Source organism: Anopheles gambiae, chromosome 3 (genome assembly GCF_943734735.2).
Source record: "Anopheles gambiae chromosome 3, idAnoGambNW_F1_1, whole genome shotgun sequence".
NCBI lineage: Eukaryota > Metazoa > Arthropoda > Insecta > Diptera > Culicidae > Anopheles > Anopheles gambiae.
This window is the reverse complement of record NC_064602.1, coordinates 38,301,950-38,328,173: the sequence shown is the minus strand read 5'-3', so window position 1 is coordinate 38,328,173 and position 26,224 is coordinate 38,301,950. Positions and strand designations below refer to the sequence as shown.

The 26,224-nt window shown below is 42.4% G+C and overlaps 2 protein-coding genes across 7 annotated transcripts in view; one reads left to right on the top strand and one right to left on the bottom strand.

Annotated features, from left to right (window-relative positions):
* The window catches only part of LOC1279073 (neural cell adhesion molecule 1), a 200,389-nt gene that overhangs the window by 39,884 nt on the left and 134,281 nt on the right, over positions 1-26,224 (bottom strand). For all 6 annotated transcript variants that reach the window (XM_061662147.1, XM_061662144.1, XM_061662143.1 and 3 more), the window contains exon 7: positions 9,052-9,165. In XM_061662147.1, the coding sequence (XP_061518131.1) occupies positions 9,052-9,165 (114 nt within the window). The remainder of the gene's footprint in view (positions 1-9,051; positions 9,166-26,224) is intronic.
* Positions 13,972-17,611, top strand: LOC1279072 (solute carrier family 46 member 2). The gene is made up of 8 exons (XM_061659284.1): positions 13,972-14,462; positions 14,556-14,763; positions 14,841-14,954; positions 15,186-15,434; positions 15,505-15,977; positions 16,160-16,286; positions 16,518-16,674; positions 16,826-17,611. The coding sequence occupies exons 1-8, from the start codon at positions 14,304-14,306 to the stop codon at positions 16,929-16,931; spliced, it is 1,593 nt and encodes a 530-aa protein (XP_061515268.1). The 5' UTR covers positions 13,972-14,303; the 3' UTR covers positions 16,932-17,611.

The window sequence follows — 26,224 nt, the reverse complement described above, 5'->3', positions numbered from 1 at the left end:
CCTGTGAATGGGACACATTTTGTCACATAAAAGCGCGATACTTTACTGGCGGCAGCAGCGATTGGCTGGCAGAACGGAGGACGGGAAGAACCATGTGCGAGCCTGGCATAATCGACATGCTGCTAGCCACTTGCTTGCGTATGCGTTTGTTCGAACCATTGTTGTGCACGTGTGAGAGGCTAGTATTTTTCATGCCACGCTGTGGTTTTTTTCTTCTGACGTGTCGCTTTACTACTCTGCGAGTTGCCGCCTATCACGCTGTAAATCTGCTGGCACTTTAATACGAAACGGTTTTCGCTTTATCGCGCGTTTGGGAGGGCTTAGCTGTGCGCTGTTTGGTACGGCTGAGGAGGGTGCCGGTGCTGGGGCTGGGTGCCGATGGGCATGTGATGGGTGATCATGTTAAATTATGGCCCCCAAACAGTAGTCTTCATGTTCGCTGCCGTGTACGAATACACCGGTGCACGCAAGTAGGTGTATTGTACATTGTTGTGTGTCTTTTGTATGGCTGTGTGTCTTTGCTTGTTTGTGTGCTACTGTTATCAAAAGCACCATATTTCAACATTATTGCGCGAAGATAATATTTTCATATTATTAGTTTCCCCTTGGCAACGGTGCATCCGGGCGGGATGCTGTGGGGTAGGTGGGGTGGGGCATCTTTTGCGTTTGTTTTCCTGCGCTGCGCAATGCAACCGAGCGCCGAGGCAAAGAAGCGAGATTTGCAGCATTCTGATGGGGAAAGAATATGCAAAAACCATGGAAAACGAAATGGAAACGACTCGTTGGCGCTGGGCCGGTGCTCGGTGTGATTGTAGATCAAAAAGAATCTCCCAGACGTGCCGTAATGTTTTCACCAGTGTCAGTGAAATATGAAGCGAAAACGGGCGCTGGCCAGCAAAACTTTGGCCGTTGGGGGTTTGGTGGATGCACCGAAAGCAACATACATAAAGCTGTGTTATTATGATAAAATACTTGGCAAATGCTGCTCAATATGAAATTATTGCGGAACGGAGGCGCTCGGTGCGATGATACTAGTTTGATGTGGAATTGTTTGATGTAATATTAGTTTTTTTTGTGTCTTTTCGGTTATTTTGAGAGGAGTTGTCTCATGTTTCATTGTGAGGGATATTTAAAAAAAAGTACGTAAAGGAAGCAACCAATCATAAATCGACGAAATGTAAGTAAAACAGATGAAACTGTAGCATTAAAGTGAACGTGTTAGATGTTTCATGTTATTGATTTTAGCTGAATTTTTTGCTGAAAAATTACAACCCTTTGTTTTATGTAGATGGAGCAGTCCAGCCATATAACTTTAAGACATGTTTGCATTATAACACATATTCAATAGAATACGATACTCCTTATGTGACAACAAATCAAGCGAGCCCATTCATCATATAGACGTTCACTTTCGAGATCCACAAATCCCGCCTTTATTCCAGATAATCAAAAGCGTCTACAAATATTAAAAATAAAAAAAAAACACTTTAATATTAGGGAACATCAGATCAAAACCAATCGTTTCTCATTCTCTCATTGATAGTGCTTAGTTTGAAGGTAAATTAAGAGTAGATGATGTAAATACCCAGGAGAACCTATGCAATACACTAATATTCGTTCCGTCTGCAATCATAATTTCAATGTAGACAATATAACGAAGCAATAAACTAACAGTAATACACCACAATAACACTGTTTCTTTTGGGCATTGCCAAGAAAGGATTTTGAATATTTACTCACAGTTTTTAATGTAAACAACTTTTTTTTAAATAATGTTTTCAGATTTCCACTTAACTAACAGGTTGGCTGATAAGTCCCCGGTCTGACACATAGATGGCGCCGCTAGTATTAAATGCATATTATTTTTATATAGTACCAACCTTCAAATGATTCGTGTCAAAATTTGACGTCTGTATGTCAATTAGTTTGTGAGACAGAGCGTCTTTTGTCAAGCAACTTTTGTTATTTTGTTGTTCCACCAAGACAACGCACCGTGCCACAAGTCATTGAGAACGATGGCAAAAATTCATGAATTGGGCTTCGAATTGCTTCCCCACCCACCGTATTCTCCAGATCTGGCCCCCAGCGACTTTTTCTTGTTCTCAGACCTCAAAAGGATACTCGCAGGGAAAAAAATTGGCTGAGGAATGAAAAGGTGGTCGCCGAAACTGAGGCCTATTTTGAGGCAAAACCGAAGGAGTACTACCAAAATGGTATCAAAAAATTGGAAGGTCGTTATAATCGTTGTATCGCTCTTGAAGTGAACTATTTTGAATAATAAAAACGAATTTTGATAAAAAAAATTTGTTTTTCTTTGTTAGACCGGGGACTTATCAGCCAACCTGTTATTACATAGAATTCTTCGCAGTTATTTTGGTAGATCATAGAACTACGTGTTGCTTATATGAATATGTAATCAAAGAGATACATAATGTTCAGCAGTGTTCACATAAAATCTGTATCAACAGAATGACTTTCTACGTTTATTCATTATCTATTATCTAGAAAATGAAAAGTTTTGCTTATGGGAAGCACAACCTGTTGAAAATTCGTATCCTGAGACCGCAGTAAAAAATCTTCAAATTTCCACAGATATATAACGCCTGATCATCCAAAAATATAAATACCACTCCCTAAACGTAAAAAGTAAAAAAATATTCGCCCAGTACGACATAGAGAGGATTGAGAGGTTCAGCAAACATATATAAATTCAAGCAAGGAAAGACCACATCTATCACCACACTAGAGGCTTGCAGAAACTATCGACACACGTACCAAAGACGTACCGAAAATTGACTTTTTGTGGTAACAACAATTTCGATACAGATCAAAGCAGTACTAAGAAAAGAAATTAACATTTTTCCCTATATGCCAGCAAACGATAAAGGAAGGAAGAAAACAAAAAGATTATACGGAAGGGATGGATGGCAAGAATGGCAAAAAATTTAATCATTCTCCGAGGAATGCGTGTCATAAACCACTGAATCCAATCAGACGATTCATGATGCAGGGCACGGACACGGTTCGTTCGTCCGGAAGCACAAACGATTCGGGCGACATTCTGACATTAGTAGGTGCACGTCATCTCAAAAACTGAAGAACATCCTGGCGGGCGTATATTCGCTCTTGAAGCTATGAAGTTCATTTTGTCTCACTTTTTCTGCTCGAAACGATTTTTGCAGGATGGTATTTTTTATTTTGGTTGTTATTTTGCTCTTTGGTTCTTGCCCCCTCCAATGGCTTACTTTTCCCCGTGCTACTAAATTGCCTATCGGTACAGTTGGGTAAAAAAAATGTTGGACAAAAATACAACTGCCAAAATGAAAACCATCACCACAGGAGGTCTTTGCCACACTGTCGCTCGGTGCGCCATAATCGGATGGTCTCCGTAAAGCCGATCATTTGATTTTGGGCGATAGAATGGGCTATTTTCGGTCGAAGCTACGCCAAGCACGGTGTGGACCAACGATCAAATCTGACCATTCGACCATCCGATCGATTATCACGTTTTTAGACCTAATATGGAGCGAATGCCGAACAGGGCGGACGGGATACGCTGCTCTAGTGCTAGCGTGCAGAAGACTTTTAATTCCAGCAGTGGATGGGATGGATGAAAACCAATTTATTTCCCATTTACTTCCGCAGCGTCCTGGTAAGGATGGTAGAGCGTTATTCTTTACCACGCTCGCTTCCGCCCGGGGTTTGGCGCCACTGAAATAGAATGACATAGCCTACCCCTCCCTGGTGGGTGGGACTTCCGATTCGAACTACATTCGTTAACCACACGTGCCGGCTTCCCGGCTATGCGTTGGGGGAATTTGCTCAATATTTACGGCCGTTGTGTGTAAATCCTGGCCTGTCGATTGACACCGCAATCAACGTTACTCATACCATTTCCACCACCGTTCGAATGCGACGATATGTTTTGCTGGGTTAGTCTAGGGTTAAATGACCATAGAGATCAGTATATCAATAGAGTACGTGGACTGTTCCTGTTGATTATTAAATGTAACTTATTAATATTAATATTAATATGTATCCATGTGTTATTCTACATCTTATCTGAACCGTAGATCATTTTTTTTGGATTTTTCAATAATTTGGACAACACTTTACTTATGTACTGCTGTGGCACCTAAAAATAAAACATATTTTAAAGCTACTTTCATCAAGCTTAAAGACCACCGATAGAATCAATCGACCGTTTTGATGCAAACGAAAACCTGCTGCACAAAAATTCGCCCAATCACATCATATCTCGCCCCGTGTTCAGCTGAGCACCGATAGCACGACACAGGTAGCATGGCTATACAAAGCGCCACTTGCATCTGATGCACCGAACAGCAAGGATCATTAATTTCAATTCCAAAATCCGGAACCTGGAACGATGTGCACGTGCTAGTAGCAGCGAATTAGGTGCCGATGTTTGACGCGAATCAGTTGAAAACGGAGCATATTGGATGGGTCTGATGAGTGATGGAATTGTGATTGGCAGGCTAATTAAATTATTTACCCGTACCCGGTGTACGGTGACGAAGCTTTAGCCGCCCTGTACGGTAAGAAACGGTCAGCTGCTCCGTGTGTTCTCATGTTCACCAGAACATTGGCTACCATGCTGCGGTATTTAAGCTTTTGTCCAGGCTAGTATTATTGCCTGCTGAAGGACACCGTCCAAGCACTATGGCTCCGTTAGCACCAGAGCCGTCCATGAACAAACGGTTTGGTCGGTTTCCCAAAATCAACGAATCGATGATGTTGATTGAACGGTGATAAATCGGTGAGTAGTGCCGATTTAATAAATCTCCAAATCAGGACACCATCAAACGAACACCGGTCCACCGTGCCGGGTACGTACGTACATACGGGCCGGGTTTCGTTGGGGGCCATCGTGAACAATTTTGGTCGGAATGTTGGGATGCTGCAGGAATGTCGACCCGTTTCGATAGCCGTGCTCAGGCGTTGCTTTGGTGGCGAGCGGTTAAGGAAAGGTCGTGTGAAGTTGAATTTCATGAACGTTGAGTTTCGTTGCGTTGCGGGTAAAATGGTTTGGTTTCGGAACCACAGCAAGAAGCTTGGCTTGAACCATCGACGCTGGCTGGAAAATGATTAATCGATACAATGGTTAAGGGTTAGGTTCATAAATACCATACGTCAGTGGAATGGTCCGGCTGGTTCCTCCGTTTGCCCGCTAGACGAGCCTTTGTGGCATTCGTGTTGACCGCACTCGTGAGTCGACTGGGGCCTCGTCAATATCTTCATCATATTTACTGCCAAATGAGGTTTTTTTTTTGGTTGTTGTTGCAAAACGTCAAACAGAAGTGGTGAAGCTTCTTACACTGGAGAGGCTGAGAATAATGATAAATGACGTGCGGTCGGCTGATGGAGGCGCCGTAGCTTCATCAGCCTATGCGATTTATTTTGGACGCAATTTTGCTCCAAAAAAACGTCAAACTATTTATCAACCCTGGCCAGAATTGTATACTTTCTTTGATGTATTATTTAACCAACGAAAGAAACGTGAGATATGTTAGTTACAGGGGATTCGTTTGAGTGTCTATTGGACGAATAAAGCTGTTTGATTTTTGGGGATGATTTTCTCTGAAGCTTAAATTTAACATCATTTGTCTCATGGTGCAGCTAGATATCTTCATCATGTTATATGATTCCACTCGTTTGGGAATGATTCATAACCAAGAAAATATAATTTTATATGACAATATCCACAAAATGCAACAAAAATTGAACAAATTATTATCATGTTTGTTGGTCCATTTAATAAATATTGGACGTTTGACTGTATAAGCATTTTTGACGCTCCCGACAAATCGCGTTTGCTTAAATCGAGCATCGAGAAACTGCTTACAAACTGAAATAACTTCATTTCCTTCCGACGGCAGCCCCGGTTATGAAACCGTCGGCGAAAACTGTAACTTTAATAATAAAACATTTTTCAATCACACCACGCGCCACGCCGAACGGATAAGTTAAACTGTTGAAGACCCACCCGCCCCGACATCCTGGTAGGAGCAGGAGGCAACTTTCATTTCTGCAGCGGAAATAGCTCTTTGCCCGATAAACCTCGGCCAAGACCTGAACTAGTTCGGGCAGCAAGGTGACGAAAAGTGTTGCAAACCTATCCATTTGGTATGCACCGGGGCCCGCTTCCTATGCGTACCAATCCGCATGCAGCGGCGACAGCATGTGAGTTTGTGGGGACGCAGGGCGTCGAAAAGTTGTGTATAAACCAAACCATAACTTTTGCTCAAAATTCTATAGTTCCTTTCACCAGCCTGCTTTCTCTTTCCCTGCCTCTTCTTACTTAGCTGTCGAAAGACGTGTGGGCATGTGTAGTGCGTTTTGGGTTTACCTTCGCATGTCTTTAGCTGTGCTCGTGCTTAAACGTCATGCTACACTGTGTATGTGTGTTTGGAACACTTTGCTTTGAAGAAGTTTTGTTTGCTGCACTTATCCTCTTATTTAAAATCCTTCCCGTAAGCTTACGGTTCGGTTGAAATTGTTCGCTTTGTGGGATGAAAGCTTCAGCAGAACCCAGTCCACTAACAGTAGTGTTATCAACTGTTTGCATACATGAAAAACTTTCAGTGCTTACCGTGCGGTACAGGTACTGGGTACAGTATTTCTACTCCCTGTAGGAAAATTGAAGAATCGTAAATACCAGTAAATGCATCGTCCCAGGGCGGAGTAACCCTCGCTCAGCTAGAAAAGGGAAACTTTTCAAAAGGCAAGCTAAAAAGTCAGTCCTCCTGGGACTTTGGGATTTGGTTTTAAAATACTGCGTGATTTTTTTACATACTTGAGCTGCATATATGGTGGTGCCGATGAGCAGCCGTTAAAAGATGTGGAATATACACTAAGAATGATCGGGATTAGGAATTCGGTTGGAAGGGGTTTAAGTAAAAGAAGGAAGAAAATACTTGCTTTTTTCTCATAAATAAGACAATCCTACTGTTTGTAAAGTTTGAAAACAGCTTCAGAAAATCTATTTAGCCGTAATCTGATCCTTGACGTTAAGGAAACAATTTTATTTATCATAAAATATCAATTTTCGAAATCGTTCGTGTCAGGTATAAATTCGTCAACTCGTACGACTTAATAACATGCCCGTCATGGGTTCAATCCCCAAATAGACCGCGCCGCCATACGTAGGACTGACTATCCTGCTATGGGGGGGAATCAATTAGTCACTGAAAGCCAAGCCCACAAGTGGGTACAGGCAGGCCTTGACCGACAGCGGTTGTTAAGCCAAAGAAGAAGGTATAAATTAAAGAAATACATAGTTCCTATTATTATTTATTAAACAGCCATCTGACCTCTGGAGTAGGGACTCCAACAAGGAGCTCTTAGCCTCTAGTATAAGTAAAAAAAGGAGAGTACTATACACATTTATGCCCTCAAAAGAACAGTTCAATTACATATGACAGAAACAGATGTACGAGTGATGCGTCTAAGATCTGATTTCTGCTGACAGGGGAAAAATGATGACATGTGTCTTGGCAAGAGATTTTAAAGTCACATTCTGAATTAATTTTTAAATTGACTTAAAACCGGTTGATCGTCCTGTCGATAAAGGAAACAGAACGCCCGTAAAGTAAAATGACATTAAAAGCACATTCATATCTCTCCATGGCAAAAAGTTGATGCTTTCGTAGAATGTAAAATTAAATTACCGTACGAGGAAAGCATGCCCTTGAAATCATTAATCTGAACAAATTGAGATGCTTGATTTTCTACTCTCCCGTAACCATGTGTTGAGTATTATGCGTAAGAACGCTCACATGAATACTATCTCATCCACTGTGGCCACAATCAGAATCGAGCATAACAAAAGCATCTCACATGGGCTTCGGTGGTTTTCGGCTAGGATAATCCTTACCCTTACCGTACCCATTTTAAGATTCAATTTTACGGTCTTTTCCCAACGTAGATTACCCAGCGCTGCAATCTAGGTCCATCGATGGGTCCGATGTAAAACGATAGCAATGACTTGCGAATCCCGACCGGGCTCGCTTGTCAGGTCCCCGACGGCAGAGCTGAATCTCTGTTTGATCCTGACTGTGTGAGACCGGTACGTCGTGGTAACAGGGATGAGAACGTTAGGCGCCTTGACGTTTCGTAGGTCCCTGCGTACACGTTGGTGCGGGTTTTCCAACAATCTACTGTGATCCGAGGGGAATGGGCATGTCAAGATAGTGCCGGTTCCGGGGCTAAAGAACGACTGAGGTTGAATTCTGCGTTTCCGGCTGTGTAAGTCTTGCATACTAATGAATCAATTAAACTTCTGTCATTATCAGTGTAAAATGTACGCTTTCGTGACGCTGCAGGATACCGGCTAGGCGGACAGCACCAAGTGTTCGGCTGGAAATTATTGTGAAGTTTCCTTGGTGAACTGGAGATTCATTCACCGCCGTAGTCGGCACTCTGATGAAGAACTTGATGCAATAATCCTGCCACGATCACCGGCGACCGGCTTCGGGCTGGTAGTTTGGTCGGTTTAATTGAGGTTAGGAATTGCTTCTTGAGAAGCTACCGGTTGTTTCGGAGGCAACTTCTTCTATCCGGGTGTGTGTTCGTCCCGTGCTGGCAAAGTAACTGCCAATAATTGCATTAGGAAAATGGACTCCAGGAAGATGTGAAAGTAGTGTCTTCAAATTGAATCGAAACTAGTACTGGAAGTGGCTAGCGGCATAGGTATTGCTGCTGTCGTTTCACGAATATATGTCGTACGAGATGCAAAAGTTGATAATTTTAGGAAGACAATGCTAAAATTAGACGTTTGATTGGAAATTACGGGATGGTTATGCAGTAATAGATAGTACTGCATTAACAACAATATATTACTAATCCTATATTTTCCATACGTTATGATTCTTTAGTTATGCAGTTAAAGCTAGGTTTAAGATAATTGTAGAAGAAATATAAATCAAAAGTTTTCAAACTACAAATTTTTGCGATTGACATTAGGAATACCTAGCTACTACAGGCCTTAAGGCCAGTCTAGCTAAATAAATAAAAAGTGAAAATATATCTTACCTCCTACAACACGACATGTTAAGACAATGTCGTCACCTTCCTCTTTCGGTCCAAGCTTTGAGCTGTTTAACTGTTGTCCCCATTGACTGAGGACCACGGGATGCTCGGGAAGAACTGGAAATATGAAAATAAAACAAATAATCAATATATTATTATTGCAGCATTATGCTCTTATTATTTATGGACTGGGAAAGGAAATGGGGTTATATTATTTAATACGGTTTAACTAAAGCACATGGAGTGATGTAAAAGAACATAATAGTATAAAGGTGCATATAAATGCAGAAAAAATCATTCAAATTGGTCATTCTGCTTAAAATTGTATGTTAATAAAAGGGTTGGTTTTAGTCGTTTTTATTTTCTTATCAGCGATATTTTGGAGAATGTAACCACGTTACTCTGATTTTGATCTTAATGATTTCCGTATTACTCTATTAAACTTTTCCTTATCGCTTATGCTAAACACGTTCCGCAAGTTAGTCTTAAAGTATTTTCCAATTATTTTTATAAACTACCCTTGTTTAATAGACATCCAAACCAACGACAGGCATGTTAACAACATCGTTTATAAAATGCGCAATAGACTGAGCAAATAATAGAGTCTCTTGGCTATTGCTAGATAAACTTTCTACGTGTTAGTAATGAATCATCCTTCCATCCGTAGTTGGTACCTGTCGAGGCTGCATGTCATTGCAAGCTTGCTAGTAAAGGTCTACGATAAAACTTTGTTTTTTGCTCATCTAGCTCAGCTTCTGAGCTGCAAACCCTATCACCATTGCCCTACTGAAGGTTCCTCTTACACTGATTTAGCACCGAATGCAGAGGTGTAAAACAGGAGCCGCGAGGGCGTGTAATTGAATCTCCGAAAGCCGAATTAATGGGAAAAGTTTTTCCCGCGCCGTCAGATGATTCCTGCCTGGTTAAGAGACCAACACAGATTCAAAGCACTATTTTGCTGAAAGGAGCAGGCAGCCCACAGAAGCTTGGGAACGATAGTCAGGGATTGAACTATTGAATGAGAGAGAAATACGTATGCGTAAGAAGGTTTGGTAAGGTTCGGTACTTTATGTCCATGACTTTCTCAGTATCTCCACTGCATTCGAGGACCTTCGAACGGACATCTCGTAGTGTATCCGATACTTCAACAGCGTATTATTGCAACTAGCAAGCAAAATGGCAGTTGACAAATAATTGCTTACCTTCTCGTTCCCTTCCAAACACATACATCAAATCCAACTACCAACGAGAGTAGCAGAAAAGTCCAGCATCTACCCTTGGACCGACAGGAAGTATTTGCGCATATGACCGGCATCAGATTCGATTTCTCAATTTGGCCACATAAATTGATTTGATAACTTCTGTTTAAACAGTTCCATTCAAACTTGCTTTGGGTTTTCTGTCCGTCTGCCGTATTTGCCGAGCATAGATTGCATCAAAGCCGGATTATCAACAGATTCGTTTTGGGGAAGGAGCACAATTGCATCGCCTGCCGTAGTGGCAATCTAAAACGAGATAAGCCACTGTATCAACACACGTTAAATACACACTGTGGAGTATATTGAAAGGCGACGACAGGAGACAGGAGAGCCATTCTTTAACGCTGGGACTCGGTATCATTGTGCACTAGTTTGTCCATCTTCTTTGAATTGAAAAAGCTTACCCCGATTGGAGCTCATTGAAAGTGTCACCGACAGGGCAGCATAAAAAGTTGAATCCCCGTCTCCGAGAGCGAGGTACAATTGCTTCGGCTAACGAGTGGTAGAATTTTAAATCAATAAACAAAACGAAGGCTACTTGTCGAGCAGCTTGTTTGACCATTCATTATCATATGTCCTGTAAATCGCTGTGTACGATTCAATCGAACACGTGCGAGTAGTTTGCATAGTGTTTAGTCACTATGGGTATATACACACTTTCTACGGGGGAAAAACTACGGAATAAATATTTAAGATATGTATTTTAAATGCTTGTATTTTTGTATTTTAAAATATTACTTAAATGGTTCAAAATTAGTCTCTTAGTTATTTCCTTCAGATTATTTAACACATATCTTCCATTCAACTTATATTCCACTCAAAATTTATTCCATGACCATGAAGCGGCCATCTGTGCGATGGTGTGTTTACTCCAGGAAGGAGACAGCAAACTGTTCGATGGCACAAAGCACATTTTGATTTCCATTCCCACAACGATCAGTACACCGGATAGTTCCTGTGGCGCTTCAAGGAAATAAAGCTAGTCGTGGGTGGCCGGATTTGCATTTCTCCGGCCGATGTGTACACGGGACGGGGAAAAGGGGAGAAGGAGAGAAAGTGAATCGCGCTATTTGTGTGTACAACGGGTGAACAAGTTTATTGGCTGGGATCGGTGTGTTTGCTTCACCGTTGTACCCGAAGTCAAATATCGATGGATATTGGGGGTCTGCATCTGCCTTCTGGAATTCTTGCTGATGCACTAGTGTCCCGGTACAGCTTTTATTGCCATTGCCCGAAATATGGTAGGGGCATTAGGAAACATGGAAGTTGAAGGGTGGTAGGTGTCATCTGGTGCCAAGATAGCAGGCATGTCTGGGCGATACATAGCAGTAATATATTCCCTCAGTTAGTCTGGGGCTAAGTATTTGCAAATAAAAAAAGAGGATTTGAAGAACGAACAGGTCTTTACCATCTTTTCTCAAAAGCGCCTCAAACCGGTGTAAATTTTGTTCTCACAATTTGAACTTAATGCAATTCTTACTAAAATTAAGAGCAATGTTTGGTCTACGTTTTCAGGAAATCAGAGCATCCAGAGAGTATTGACAAGAGAGCAACACCGAACAGCAGCAATGCAACACAATGAATAGATTATTATCTATTGTTCATGTCCGTCAGCATAGTGGAGCAATAAATTTGCACACAATTTCAGCAGGAATTCGGCTTTAACCACAGTGTGGAAATTCCCAAAGCTGGGGCAAAATAAGCTTTATTGATAGCATACCAACCTGGCCGACTAATACGTGGTCGCCCATCAAAGATCGATGCTAACCGAAACCACAACGAGGTCACTAATCCAACCGACCAACCTTGGGAAAAGGATTATATTGGTTTCAGGGAATAACAAAATAAAAAAAGACACACATTCCAGTACATTCCATCTATCCCGCACAGTGAACTAAATTCCATCACGTCGCAGTATTTGCAGTGTTTTGCATGCCTCTGACTCCCAGCACCTTTTGTGCCGTATCGATCCCGAAAGCGAAGTGTGCTGAACATTGGCGGTACTCTTTCCATAGCGCGGCCGTGCAATTTCTAGTGTTTTGCCGAACGACGAGCACGAAGGATGCTGTTTACTTTAAAAATTTATTTCCACGTCACAACATGAACCGACAGTAGATCGTACGGGAAGGCTTTGCCGTCGTTACGGTACGTCCCGTTTTTTGTAGCCGTTCTTGTTGTTGCTGCTATTGCTGCTGCTGCTGCTGCGGTGATCGGTACGCTTTATGGGAAGCTCCATGTTGGTCTCTAACGTACGGTTGATATGTGAGCCTTTCTCGGAGTTTGAATTTTGCATACCAACCAACAAAATTGCATCGATTGAATACGATGAAAGTTAGATGTTTTGCCATACTGATATGCTGTCTAGACGCCGAGGAGGCGGTCGGCTGTGTTGCATGAAGATGGGACATGAAATTGTTCTGTTTTTCCAAAAGTGCTGAGAAGAACCTGATTGAAAAGCAAAAGCTGATTGAAAATGTATTTTAGTAAGAGTCGTGTGTACGCTATAAGTATAGGAAATCTGAAGCTCAAGGAACTTGTTGTGTCTACCCATCTCACATTGAGCAATTAAAACTACCGTACTGACAGTGAAAATGTTGATATTTTTAGACACGATGAAAGTGAGGCCTGATGTATTATTTAATTAAACGTTTTAGAAGGATTGCCATTGGCTGCAAGGTTTCGCTTTTTAATTTATGTGTATTATTGTAAACCTTTTAAGAGCAGTTCCGTGCATGTCGTTGATTTTGGCCTAGACCATAGAACCTTTTGAATTTTCATTTGAATTCCAGTATCGTTTGGGTCTAATTTAAAATATATATTGCCTACGAACGAAGGAACAGTATCAATAAATAATAATTGAATTTAAAAATAATAGATTCAAATTTACTATTTCTAGCTATATCATCTTTTCGACCAATACAAATTCATTTTACTTATTGTTGGCACGTAGTCAGCGATTTTTGTAGCAGAACAGTCCAAATGGAAATTGAACCATGTGTGGCTTTTATAGAAACCAACGCTTTTACTGTTTAGATCATAAAATGGATGTGGATTTTTTTCGAACGTTGTACATTGTTGTTGAATAAAACAGTTTTAATAATACTGTAATATGCTGGGACTGTAACATCCCACAGGAAAATGAGTATAAAAATGGGTAAAATGAGATGCACACATAGAATTGGTACAATTTTATTTTATTCAAATAGTTATTAAAGAATTGATACTTTCCCTAAAATGAACAAATAAATGTAGTTTCTCATTTTCTACTTCCATTAAGTTGAAGAAAAACAAACATAGTTATTTTTAATATATCTCCAAGGTCAACTTGCCGGTATATACGATTTGTTGATATCGGTATTAATTATGCACCTCCAACAGCCAAGATCACGAATTCCGCCCTGCTACGGATTCCGGTTTGGCTTAAGCTTACGGCATTAGCGATGTGGTTGGCCGGCATGATCGGAAATTAACCTCACAAAACCTGTTTGTATGTTTGCTGATCGAAAAATTCATGCGCAGCATCACCAACACCGACATACATAGGATAGATTGGATGCTGCTGGAATCGTGAAACAGCTGAGCTGTGTTACCGGTTTCAGAGGGGGAGTTCAACCTCACGTTCGCTCACATACATATTTGTCATTTCGTGCTCTGAAGATGACGCTCTTTTTTCTACGCACAAACAGCAATTCGTGGCTACGGCAAACGTGGTATAGGTTGTTGGGGAAGCTTCAGTGCCAACCGAACCGAAAGCCACTTGTTTACGATGCAAACGGTTCAGTGCGAAGAGACTCTTGGGGAGAAAAGCTGCTCCACGCGAAACATTGCCTCGCGAAACTTGTTTGCTAAATCAAGCGTGGAGCAAGACACGCTTGATCTCAGCGGTTTGTTGCTGTCAGTGAAGATTTTTCGGGGTGGTGGTTTTGTTTGTGACATTAGTGCACGGGCAGGGCAACAAAGCAACGGTGGCAGTGTTTTGCACCGCGCTGCAGTGAAATGGAAAGCAATGGCGTAAGCGTAACATCGTCATCATCATCGTCCGCCGAGGGAATCTGGAGCAAAGTGAAACGCTTCATCACCATCGAACCGGTGATCATTTTCTACATCTTTGGTGTTGTTTGCGGTACAGCGTTTAAGGTGTTTGAGTACGAAAAGGTAGGAGGTCAACACAGTGGAAACACAGTGGTTCACGCGAGTTAGATGACTGCATGGTTTGTTGTTGCTTCTGCTCTCTTTCTGTTCTCGCAGGCCTGCGTCACAAAGCTCGGTGCAGATCTGCGGGTTTGTGCGTATTTTGTTGAGCTGGAAGATGATGACATTTGCTCCGAACCAGACGACACAAACCGCACGCTGGTCGGGGTGGACAATTTTACCGAGTTTCGCAACTTGGTTTGCGACGCGCAGCAACAGTCTACCAATGCGGTGGTCTTCTTGAACTCGTACCGCAGCATTATCGGTAAGTTAGGCGGAGCGGCATGAAAAAAGGTGTTCGATGTTGATTGATGCATTGATGCTGGTTTGCTTTGTGTGTAGTGGGGATCGTGCAGGCGGTAGTGCTGCTGTTTGCCGGCAGTTGGAGCGATCGTGTGGGGCTGAGGAAACCATGCATACTCGTGCCGATCGCGGCAGATATTGTGGCATTCGGGGGTGAGTATGGTGTGACGTATGGTTACGCTTCGTGGGCATTTAAACCTTTAATGAACCCCTGATGAAGTCATGGCCTTTTCGCAGTGCTGTTGAAAACATGACAATCATTCTCATACCATCATCTCCAATAATTATGTTTTTTTTTCACACCATGACACGTGATTAGTGGAGCTTAAAACTGTGCAAATATTGAATCTTTCATCTTCTTTTCACTTCTCATTGTTTATTCAGTATACATCCTGAGTGCCGTTTTTATGCGTGAAATACCGCTGGAAGTGGCGGGCATAGTACCGAACCTGATAAACGCATTCAGCGGTGGAGTTCCGTTGGTAGTAACAGGTATCTACAGCTATCTGACGGTATGCACGGATGAGAAGGATCGTACATTCCGGTTTGCCTGTACTGCCGTCGTGTATGCCACCGTGCCGATCGTGGCCAACTTCTTCAGCGGACATCTGTTTAAGTACCTTGGGTTCATCAGTACGTAACATGATTCCTGTCATAAAGATGATGAGTGCTATTCAACTACTGTTTTGTTGCATTATTTCAGAGCTATGTGCACTTTGCATGGTTACCGATAGTATCGGGCTACTGTACGGGTTGTTCGTCTTGAAAGAACCGGTAGACACCAAACGCACCTCGACCCCGAACGTGTCTAATGAGGTGGATGCAAAATCGACCAAACCGACCCTGCATCAGCTCTTTGACATCGGGCTGGTGGTGGACTGCGTGAAAGTGTTCCTAAAAAAGCGAGACTTCAACTGTCGGAACATTCTGTACCTGACCTTGCTGGCGTACTTCATCAACTATGGTGCGCTCGGTGACGCGGAGTCTGCCGCCATCCTGGCGTACAGTCAGTTCAGCTGGATCACCAATCTCGGCACCTGGATATCGTACGACCTACTGACCACTATGCTGGGCACCCTGCTGGCGATGGGCGTACTTAGCAAACGGTTAGGCGTTTCGGATGCAATGATTTGTGTGTTTTCCGTGTGCTTCTCGCTCGTCGGTAAACCGATCATGGTAATGAAACCGAGATAGGGTGCGGAAAAATTAACCTCCCTCTCTTTGCACTTCCGGGGTAAACCTTCCGTTCCCCGGAAGTTTTGAGCAGCGATGGAGCGAATAATTTAGCTAATTGTGCCGCCGGCACACACCCCATGTGTGCCGCATGTGCGCGCGTTTGCTTTTTCCGTAATCTGTAGGCCATCGCCGTGTCGACCGTGAAACCGTACCTTTACTACGTGGCGACCTCGATCGATGTGTTCGAGGGCAGCAAAATGATCGCCATCCGGAGCATCGTCTCGAAGCTGGTGGGACAGGACGAAATCGGTAGGTGATCAGGGGTCAGCTAGTGGAAAAGGAAAATTGGTTCCGACAGTACCACCCGGACCGGACGCCCGGGTTGGATTTATTGATATGGGCGCTAGACTGGTGGGGGACTGAGGTTTTGCGTGTGTTCCAATTACATTGGTTCCATTCATTTCACGCTTAGAGTTTTTTTCTCTCTCTCTACATTCTCTTTTCATACCGCACAAAATGCACAACGCTGTAACAACTCAGGAAAAATGCTATCCATACTGGGAATTGTAGATTCTGCTCAGGTTGCCATCTATCCAACAATCTACAGCACGGTTTATCTGAAGAGCCAATCGTTCTTCATTGGCAGTGTGTTCCTACTCAGCGAAGCGTTTCTGCTGGTCTCGCTGGGAATTTATGTGTAAGTTTTTAGTTGTCCCGAACGGTTCGGATGATTTTTTAGCTCCATATTCGTGCAAAGGCAGGGACGCGAGCGTCGATGTTGATGATGTTGGTGAGGTTGATGTTGCTGCTGATGATGGTTTCAATTTACCTTTACCCTGTCGTTGCAGAGCACTGTTCCTGATGTCCCGCCGATCGGAGTATGATAAAAACAGAGCGCAGTCATCGACCAAGCAGGGAATCGATAATCCTGCAGTGGATATTACTGCACTTTGATGATTTTATCTGCATTCCACCGTCGTCAACGTGCTGACACGCTGGCTGGCATCCTCGCCTTGCGCCTCGACCCTCGAAGCCGTCATGGCATTGACAGCGATATTTCGTTTGCATTAATCGGATCTCCGTTCGGGGGCGGGAGGAACGCACAGAACGGGAGCTGAGCAGTGAAATATAAGACGACCGGCTTTGTGCAGGAAGGATGCGACTGATTGGACAGGAAATTATTATTTTCCCCTCGATGTACCTCGATGTGCTGCAGGAAAAATAGCGTATCGAAATGATAGATATAGATGGGCGGGGTTGAAGATTTTATGTTGTTTTGTTTTTTTCCACCGCCATCTCGCATCGCATGATTTATACTTCCACCGTTCGAAGAAACAGCATCATTTTGCAATAATTGGTTCGATGGCATTGGAATCAACTCCAAACAATCGCGGTTTGATTACAAGCAATTTGATATTCATTATTGCATTTGTGGTGGTTCCACGATGCCGCAAGGAGATGGAAAATACAAACAAATAAGATACATTTTTTAACAAAGGTTTTTAATCATTTTTGTGTGAAATTTTGTATCTTCTACTAGCGTAAAATTATCGTCTTTTCTGTTACCAGTATAATGTAAAAAATAAAATGTAATACTTGTAGGCACAATAAAATACAGCAGCTCAGCATTATCATTTCCGTTATTTTGACAGTAGGATTCGTGAACCGAAGTGTTCGTCCGGTTTGCCTACACCTAATGTCTGTCTTATTGCCAGCGTCTGATATAAATTATAACTCCCAAAAGCACTAAAAACTTTTACTGCACCATTAGAGCAAAGATTCAATCGTATTTTCTTGGGCCAAGCGAGTATCTCACCGACGCGGCACAGTAGTTGGCAGACGGAGACAACTCAATTTTACACCCGTATTAACACCCCTAAAGGGGAAGTCTATCTTGCAGTTATCGTTCGGGGCTGACTTCAAATGGTCGTGGCACCAGTTTTTGCTCACCTACACGGTGTCGGTATTCGTAAAAGCTTACCAGGAAGACCTGACGCTTGAGCAGGGCATGAAAATTATGATCTTCTTAAAGCACCGCCGTGAAGGACGGTGCTCAAAAGTTAACCAGTGGTAGACATGCGGGAAGCGTAGATAAAAGCGTTCCACTCTCGTTGCAATGAGCACACGCACGAAGCTTTTTTCGAGGGCGGGAAAAACTTACGACAACCGTCAACGATATTCAGTGGTCGTCCTCTCGGTGGTGGAAGGTTTAATTGGAGGCCAAGCAGTCATAGAAATAATTACATCGCTGAAAACCAGCTGGGTAAGGGAACACTTAACCGTAGCCGGTAGTAGGAATGCTTTTAGAGAAACCTTTTTTTCTTTCCCTCTGAAGACACGCTGATATAACGCTTGTTCAGCTACGACTGTGTGAAGTGTGGAGCGTTTTTAAGTTTTCACGAAACAGCAAGCGCTCACAGAGCGTGTGGACAAGCGGTCTCTTCATGCTTTCTTCATGAGCACGTAAGTTTCGGGCCCGGAGACAGATGTATTCTTGAGTCGTTTTTTGTCCTTCTGTCTGTATGAGTGAGTCGTCCGCCTGCCGTTAGTACCATTCTGCAGTACACTGTGAAGAGGTTTTTATGGGTGCTATGACGGGAGCTAATAAAAAATTACGATATAAGATCGTTCGGCAAAACTTGACGAGCTTTTGTTTTGTGCTGCGCTGCAAGTGGAATAAAGTTTTGGGTCTGTTTGGGAACCGTTTGTTTTGCTGCAGTAGACGAGGCGCGTTCTATTTCTGGTTTCGCTTATGATTAACCATTAAGTGGGAGAAGTATGCTGCTGGCCGAGCGGTTGCTTCTGGTGACAGTAAAGTTAGAACTACCTGACATGCAGTACCGTCATGTCATTGACCGTTTGCTCGAGTTTATGATGTTAATGATCATTAAGAGGCGGGAATAAAGTTGGTGGTAGCTTTTGGGGTTTCCTTTCGTTTATAATGTTGTGTCAGCTAAGAAGAGTTTTTTTATTTGAATAAATTGTAAAGGTGTTAGATAAACAACACTTTCAAATTAAATCCGTGCTCAAACTGTCGAATCCAAATTGAATGATTACTGAAATTAAAAATAAATACTATCATTAGCCCCAACTCACACAACATAAGGTGTGCGAATTGTGTACCTTAAAACAATGATTAGAAAATGAAATAAATAAAAGCCTAACGCCAACCTTCTCATTTGGACGGTGATTAGTAGTTTGAATCCATTTAGTCAACCGGAATTAAGTCATGAACAAGAAATTGACGGTTGAAATGCGGGTGAGATTCTTCACCATTCATCGCCATTGCTTAGGGTTGCTCTCAGCTTTGCACCGTTGTTTTGACAGTCCAGTACGCATGGAAAGAAGCAGTATCCTGACCCGTGCAAGGTGGCTGTTTATGCACCGACGAGAGAGAGAAGGTCGGAACAAAAAAAAAAAAAGAAAAACACACAAACGCAAAACTAGGTGTCGAAGAAAACGGAACTAATTAGCTTTGGAACGGAAGCGGAAGCGACTTAATTAAGAAAAATGATACCATATTCCCTAGAATCGCACCCGCTCGGTGTTTTTTTTGTCCATCCTCCCCCGTCAGCTAAAGCAGGAGCGCGGCACATCAAGCGAAGTGAAGTGACCCGAGGATGTATCCGGTGTGTTTCTAGTTGAAGAGGGCACACAAGTACTTAGAAGCCGAGCAGAAAATAGTTTTTCACGCCATGGCTCATACACACTGGCTCGCTTGATGATCCTTTTACTTTTTTGTTGTTGTTGCTTGGCTCGGCAAAGCGCGAAGATGTTGACTTAATTGATGTTTATTCATTCGTCTTCCGCTAAGTGCATTGTTTTAGCGCGAAAGTTATGCATAACAGATCGCAGGATGGATGAAATTTAATAGTTAAATAGGAAGGGTAGACGGTAATATTTTTGTACCAGAGAGAGAATGAGAGAGCTAATTATAATTTTTGTTGAAACTATACTTTTTTGGTTGGTTGACTGAAATAAACAGTATCTTGGAATCAAGCTGCTGTGATACTTTATTTATAAGTATAGTTTATAGTGTGCTACAACATCATATTTCTTTTTAATGCATTATTTTAAAGAACCTTCAATAAAAAAACATCCAAGAGAATATTAAAGAATGGGTAGCAATCAAAACATAATGCTTTAATGACCTTGTTTACTTGTAGATTCGTGTTGTACCATTTTATTATTAAATCCATTCTACCATGATTGGATTGTCTCAGTTGTAACAGTATTGTATTTATTTTAATTTTTTAATTTTAGGAATAAACTACGAGTCATGAAGAAATCGAATGAAGCTTTTTTAATCACGTTAGAAAAATAGTGAACTGCATATTATACTGTATGTATATCTATATGTACCAGGGCAATAATACGGAGTGGACGAAGTGCTCGATGCGAAAGTAAAGCTCAGATGAATAGAAAGCTTTACAGCACTTTCGTTGTATAACTGAAGAAGAAAGTGGCTTTCAAAAGTATTTATTAGGGTAAACGTAGCTATAGTGGTGGTAGTATTATGGTGTTGATATTGCACTAAAATGCGTTCCATAAGATAATTTACAAATAATATTTTTGTTTTGAATGTGTCAAATGTTCTCTGGTCTGTTACAAAGGGTTTAAAAGTTAAATTTGATCATTCGGTTTCCTATTGACCGAAAAATCCATTATTTTGATAAATGTTTCGAAATTTACCAAATCCTTAGGATTTAGTAAAAACTTATTCAGTAAAAACAGGACATTTTAGATTTTTTCCAGGATATTTTTGACATGTCGTAATGTTTCCACTAGAAAAAGCTACATAAATTAGTTTTCTGTAAGCAATTTACTAAATATAGGCCAAAATTCGCACATCTGGCTGAGTGAAAAATCGACTTTGAATCAAGCACACAGCTCTGCCGTCGTCAGCTATTCCGGGTGTGGGTTGACGACAGGTCAATAAAATTTATACATTTGTTTGGATTCCTATGTGTTAAAATATTCATAAATTTACCTTCCAGATACTTTCTTCTTCTTCTTTGGCACAACAACCGCTGTCGGTCAAGGCCTGCCTGTACCCACTAATGAAGTGAGCTTGGCTTTCAGTGACTTATTGTTACCATAGCAGGATAGTCAGTCCTACGTATGGGGGCACGGTCTATTCGGGGCTTGGACCCATGATGGGCATGTTGTTACGTCGAACGAATTGACGACTGTACCACCAGACCGGCCTTATCTTTCGATGTATCTGAAGGTCTAAAGTCATACAATACTGAAAAACGCCCCCTAAACTCCGGATACTTTAAATCCAGAAAGACACATCTATACAACTACAAATTGCACCACTAATGGTACAATTAAGCTATTGAATTATTTTCAGGGACACAATATAAATTAAACAAATAAAATAGTAGCACGAAATAATCTATTTTACATTGAATTTCACTTTGGGTCCTTTGAAATTGTCATGTTCGAAGAGCAACCTGCATCTTTCACGTAAATTTTTATTATTTAATTTGGCCCGTTTATCTTTTATTTATGTACCCTACCCCTAGAAACTACCCAGATGCTTTTGTGCATATTTGCTGAAGCTGGAGATATTATCATGATTTCTGTAAAAGCTATCGTATTTTGACATCATTGATCGTTTACACATTACTTCAATATTTCATTAATATCTAAACTGCTCAATAAAGAGTAAATAATATTTCAAATCAGAAAAAATCTCTTGAGTGAATCACTAAACACAACGCATTAGAACACCCAATATACTAATAAGTTACTGCAATTTTATGCAAATTTTAGTTCCTAGAATAAGAAAGCATCCTTATGCAACGACACGTTGGCGTGTTCAGCAGCTCTTTAACGTATTTCATTAGCAAAGCAGATTGCATACGAATTTCTCCTAAAAATGCACCCAATAACAATGTTCTTGTGTTTGTGGATCTAAATCGAAAGCACCATTCCTAGCAGCGGTTCAACGATTATGTTAGATGTGCTAAGATTTGCTAAAAGCATTCGCACTTCCGGTATCGGGGACAAACATCTTAACCCTGAAGCAGCTTTCAGGGAGAGCGAGAGTGTTATGAATTTTTCATACGCTGTTGATTGATACCCGATGTGGTTGAACCATTGCTTGGGGACCGATTGTGAAGAGCGGTGCCATCGAATCGGCTTCCTAAGCTGTGCCACACCAAGCACTAATGTACCTTCGAGAACGTGAGCAGGTGTGATGGACTCAGTGGCGAACAAAGTGCGTCGACAGCGATATGCTAATCATCGTCATCAGGTTCCTTGTTTTCTTGAGAGCAATATCTGTTGCTGATAAATGGTGCTTCCAAGGACGCACACACACCTTTCAAAAGGAAACAATTCTCTTATTCCTTTTCATACGCAACGGTTTTGTATAACGCTTTCAGGAAACCCGCCCTCGCTGGCCCCAAGCTCAACAAACGCACTAATGATGAGTTCATTAATTTCGTTGTTTCAAATACATCGTTACTTGCTGACAGCTAAAGCAGCACTGTCGACGTTTGCCAAAACGGGAGGAGCGAAATTCAATTCCACAAAAATCAAATGAATTAAATTCTCGAATTTCCTTACCACTGTTAGCGCTCGAGTATAAATATTTACTTATGCAAATGTTGGCACTGTCTTGGGAAATGGTGGGCACCGCCAGTGTACAATTTGTAAATGCGAGGCAACGAAAACTCACCGCTAGCAGTGGGATGACAAATCAATATTTGCCGAAGCGTGAAAATCCGATTGTTACAACAGAGCGAACAATTCAACGCTGAAGAAAATTGCTAGGTGACATTCGGCGCGTGATAAAGAAAAACGGTAAGGGGATTGCTCGAATCCGTGGTAGGTGAGGTGTTGAGTTTTCAAATGATGTTAGTTTTTCATTTCCAAGCTATAGACAGACATTTACTTCTGTGTGATCTTTTCGCTGGAATAAGAGTTGTTTTTCAAGCGCTTTTTGTAGTTGAAATTCAACTTGTATCAATTCTGATGAATAAATAATGTTGTCTATGTAATATTTAATTGAAATATTGATGTAGTGACATTTAAATTCAATTAGAATTTACTTTCATTGAGGTAAACAAGTAAAAAACAGTAATAAAAATTAAAGTTTGATAACATTTTTGCTCATTTGAACGGATTTAAGGGCTACGACCAGAACATGCGATACGCTTCTTTTGGATTATCATTTGTTCTCCTCCCTCCACCTTAATGTCGCATTATCATGTTTCGGAATAATTTTTCGTTGTAAAAACCTGAACAAAGACCAAAGCGGAAAGGAGTGCGATTTGTTGGTTCGGCTTAATTTGACAGTTTGCTGTAGTGCTGCAAGGTTACTCCCGCTGGCAGCGGACGTTGACGCGTTTATCGATCCTCGAGACCCTCTTCATCAAACGTGATGGAAAACTGTATAAATTAGCATCCAGCACGGTGCCAAACACGAACAGTGGACGTGCCGGTAATTTGTTGTTCGGATATCAAATACACAAAAAAATGAAAAGAAAAAATGGTCATCGCATTGCTCGAGACAACCTGAAAAAGTTTCCTCTTCTACTGCAGCCTGAGAGTTCCAGAAACTGTGTAATTCAACACACCGGGTTGGAACGAAGCTGCTGGCATGAGGGAGCTTATCGTATATGGGGATTGTTGGTTTTTCGCGCAATTAATTTTACTTGCCGGTTGAAAAAATCACACATTCTACCTTGACATCGTGTAACGACACCAGTATGCGCAGTATTTTGCAGTAGCAAATTCAAATTGGAATAGTGATCCAAATGGTTTATTCAAAATTTTGATAAATGATCATCCCATTCAGGTTGATGTTTGTTTATTTGTCTGCAGTGCCCTTCCGACAGTTCTGTCAATTATTCCAACGCTTAACGCCGGTTGTATGATTTCATTTCGAGCCCAATTTTTTGCACACAGCTTTTTGGAAGCAAAACGTGAGGAATCTTGGTTTATATATAAATTTGGGCTCCCACTGTGTAATCGATGGGCTTGCCCGGTGGTCACGTGGGCGCCGTAAATGCACGGACCAACCAACCGGAATGGGCAGATACTAACAAAGCAGCGTTTGGCCCCACAAAACCGTTGCCAAGGTGCGTTGGGTCAAGTAAGCAAAAATAAAATATACGCTGTACTGAAAATTTATTACTTCACCCGAATCCGATCAAGGGTGAAGACGGGTTTTCTTCGGTTTGTTTTCCCCCATTTTCCGGCCTGCAAATCGTTAAAACCGATGCGTCGGTGCGGCCAACTGGAGCCGGCCATAAATAACCGTCCGCTTGATGGGCAGGAAAGGTTAGGCCGGTGGTGGACAAATACACAAGAAAACATGCACACTCGCATACACACACATACATGCTCGTGCACACATAATACACCGGGCGCCGCACCCGTCAAGCGGACCGTGTGCCGAAAAGTAGCTGAAAATCTTTCACAACCCACTTGACAACACTCCCTGCCTTTGCTGGTTGATCCATATTCTATTTCTCTCCGAATTGCGTACCCATTTTACATCGCTTGTAATGTGAGATGGTGTGTGGAAAGTGTGATAAATGGTGTACGGGGCAAGTGTTGCGTGTTGCGGTTGCGCACGGGGGATGCGAGTGGGCTCCAGTGGGCCTTTAACCGCCTAGCCGATTGTGGCGCACTGATGCTTGAGACTTGCCGGCAGAAGAACCTTAATCTGCAATGGTTTGTTGGAGGCTCAATCAACCGGAACTGATGTGTTTCGAAATTCCATAAGAAAACCCACGCTTCAATGGTGCCGTCTCCTTGCGCCCGGGTTCCGATGGCGGCGCATGAAGATTTGCTTGTGCGTCGTTCGTTGCTCGGCCGCCGGGGAACAATGGACATTGATCGATCATGGATTGCTGTTGGCGTTGCTACGCGTTACACCGATGGTAATTGGCAACAGGCGAACGCACTGGGCACAACAGCGAAACGAATAATAATTTAGTACCCAGGCAGGATCTTGCAGCGGGAGAACAATAATCATTTCGAGAACGATATTGACGACACTTGTTACGACGGCGAACGGATCTGTGGGCCACGCGAAGGATGCGGCCTTGTAAATCAAACCCGCTCGGGTAACAGCGATCTTCTCAACCGTTCAACACCAATAATAAACCTTCCCGCTAGTTGCTCTCTCAAGTAATTTGAGGAGCCTATGCCGCAGAAGGGGGTGAAGAGGGATGAGAGATTTCTTTCTTGATCCGAATATGCAAAATTAAAAAAGACGAGGTTTCTTAGAGTTGCAAAATCCGAATGCATGTTTATTAAAAGTTCGGTCCCTTTTATACCCCCGGAAGCCCATACAATTTTAGGGTGTTAGTTTATCCTTTCCGAGGATAATAGTACATAAGTGTACGTACGCGTGAGTGCCGCATGTTAGTGTATGTGACGAATTTTTATTCCGCTTTTACACGTAGCGTTCCCGGTTTCTAGATTAAGGTGATCGCGCACCACGCGAATGTACAATTTGACACGTCCGTTACGAATTTAATAATCGCGAACGTAACATCCTTCCCCTCGTAATTCATTCTCGTGAATTACGAAAATAAAAAAGTGAGCGATTATTTCACTGGCTGCCTGCGTTGCTCGCTAGCCCAATCGCAGGCCGCAGCAAAGCCCTCCGTCGGTGGGGCCTCCCCCTGTGTCGAAGAGTCTTTGTAGTCAGGGAGCCAATTCCTCGTCTCGACAGGATCTCGTCTTCCTCGTTGGTAAGCGGTGGATGTACATATGGTTGTGGGTTGATCCTCATCTCCATCAGAACCGCTGCCGATTCGCCTGGGCAGGGTTGTCGCACTTCCCTCTCGACAAATCGTTGCGTGGTGATGTCAGGGGGCTCAAGATGATCTACACCGGTGTGTAGTGGTGAGGGGTTGTGGGGATGTGTTCCACACAATGGCAAGGGTGCCATAGAAGAATCTGGAACCACAGCTTCATGATGGTGAAGTACGGGGATCGATATACCGCGATCTTCTTCATCTGGTTCCGCGATACGCTGGTCCTCGGACCAAGCTCGATTCGGTACCGTTTCCACGAACGGTTTCTGGATTATTTCCTTTCCACGATCGATCTCTTTTGATATCATCGTACTATCTGCATCGTAGTGGATCATCGGCTGATTATGAGGCGCTTCGTGTCCTTTCACGTTCATCCCGAAGACAGTCCAACCCAGCTTGGTCTTGATTGCCATTGGCTCGTCGCTTCGGCCCATTTTGCGCCCTAGTGGTATTAGTAGA

What these genes read in the sequence shown, in the direction of transcription:
- LOC1279072 (XM_061659284.1), top strand. Translation starts at nt 14,304, where the DNA reads ATGGAAAGCAATGGCGTAAGCGTAACATCGTCATCATCATCGTCCGCC. An exon ending in CTCGTACCGCAGCATTATCG is followed by an intron (nt 14,764 to 14,840) that starts GTAAGTTAGGCG and finishes CTTTGTGTGTAG; the next exon opens with TGGGGATCGTGCAGGCGGTA. An exon ending in TAAGTACCTTGGGTTCATCA is followed by an intron (nt 15,435 to 15,504) that starts GTACGTAACATG and finishes GCATTATTTCAG; the next exon opens with AGCTATGTGCACTTTGCATG.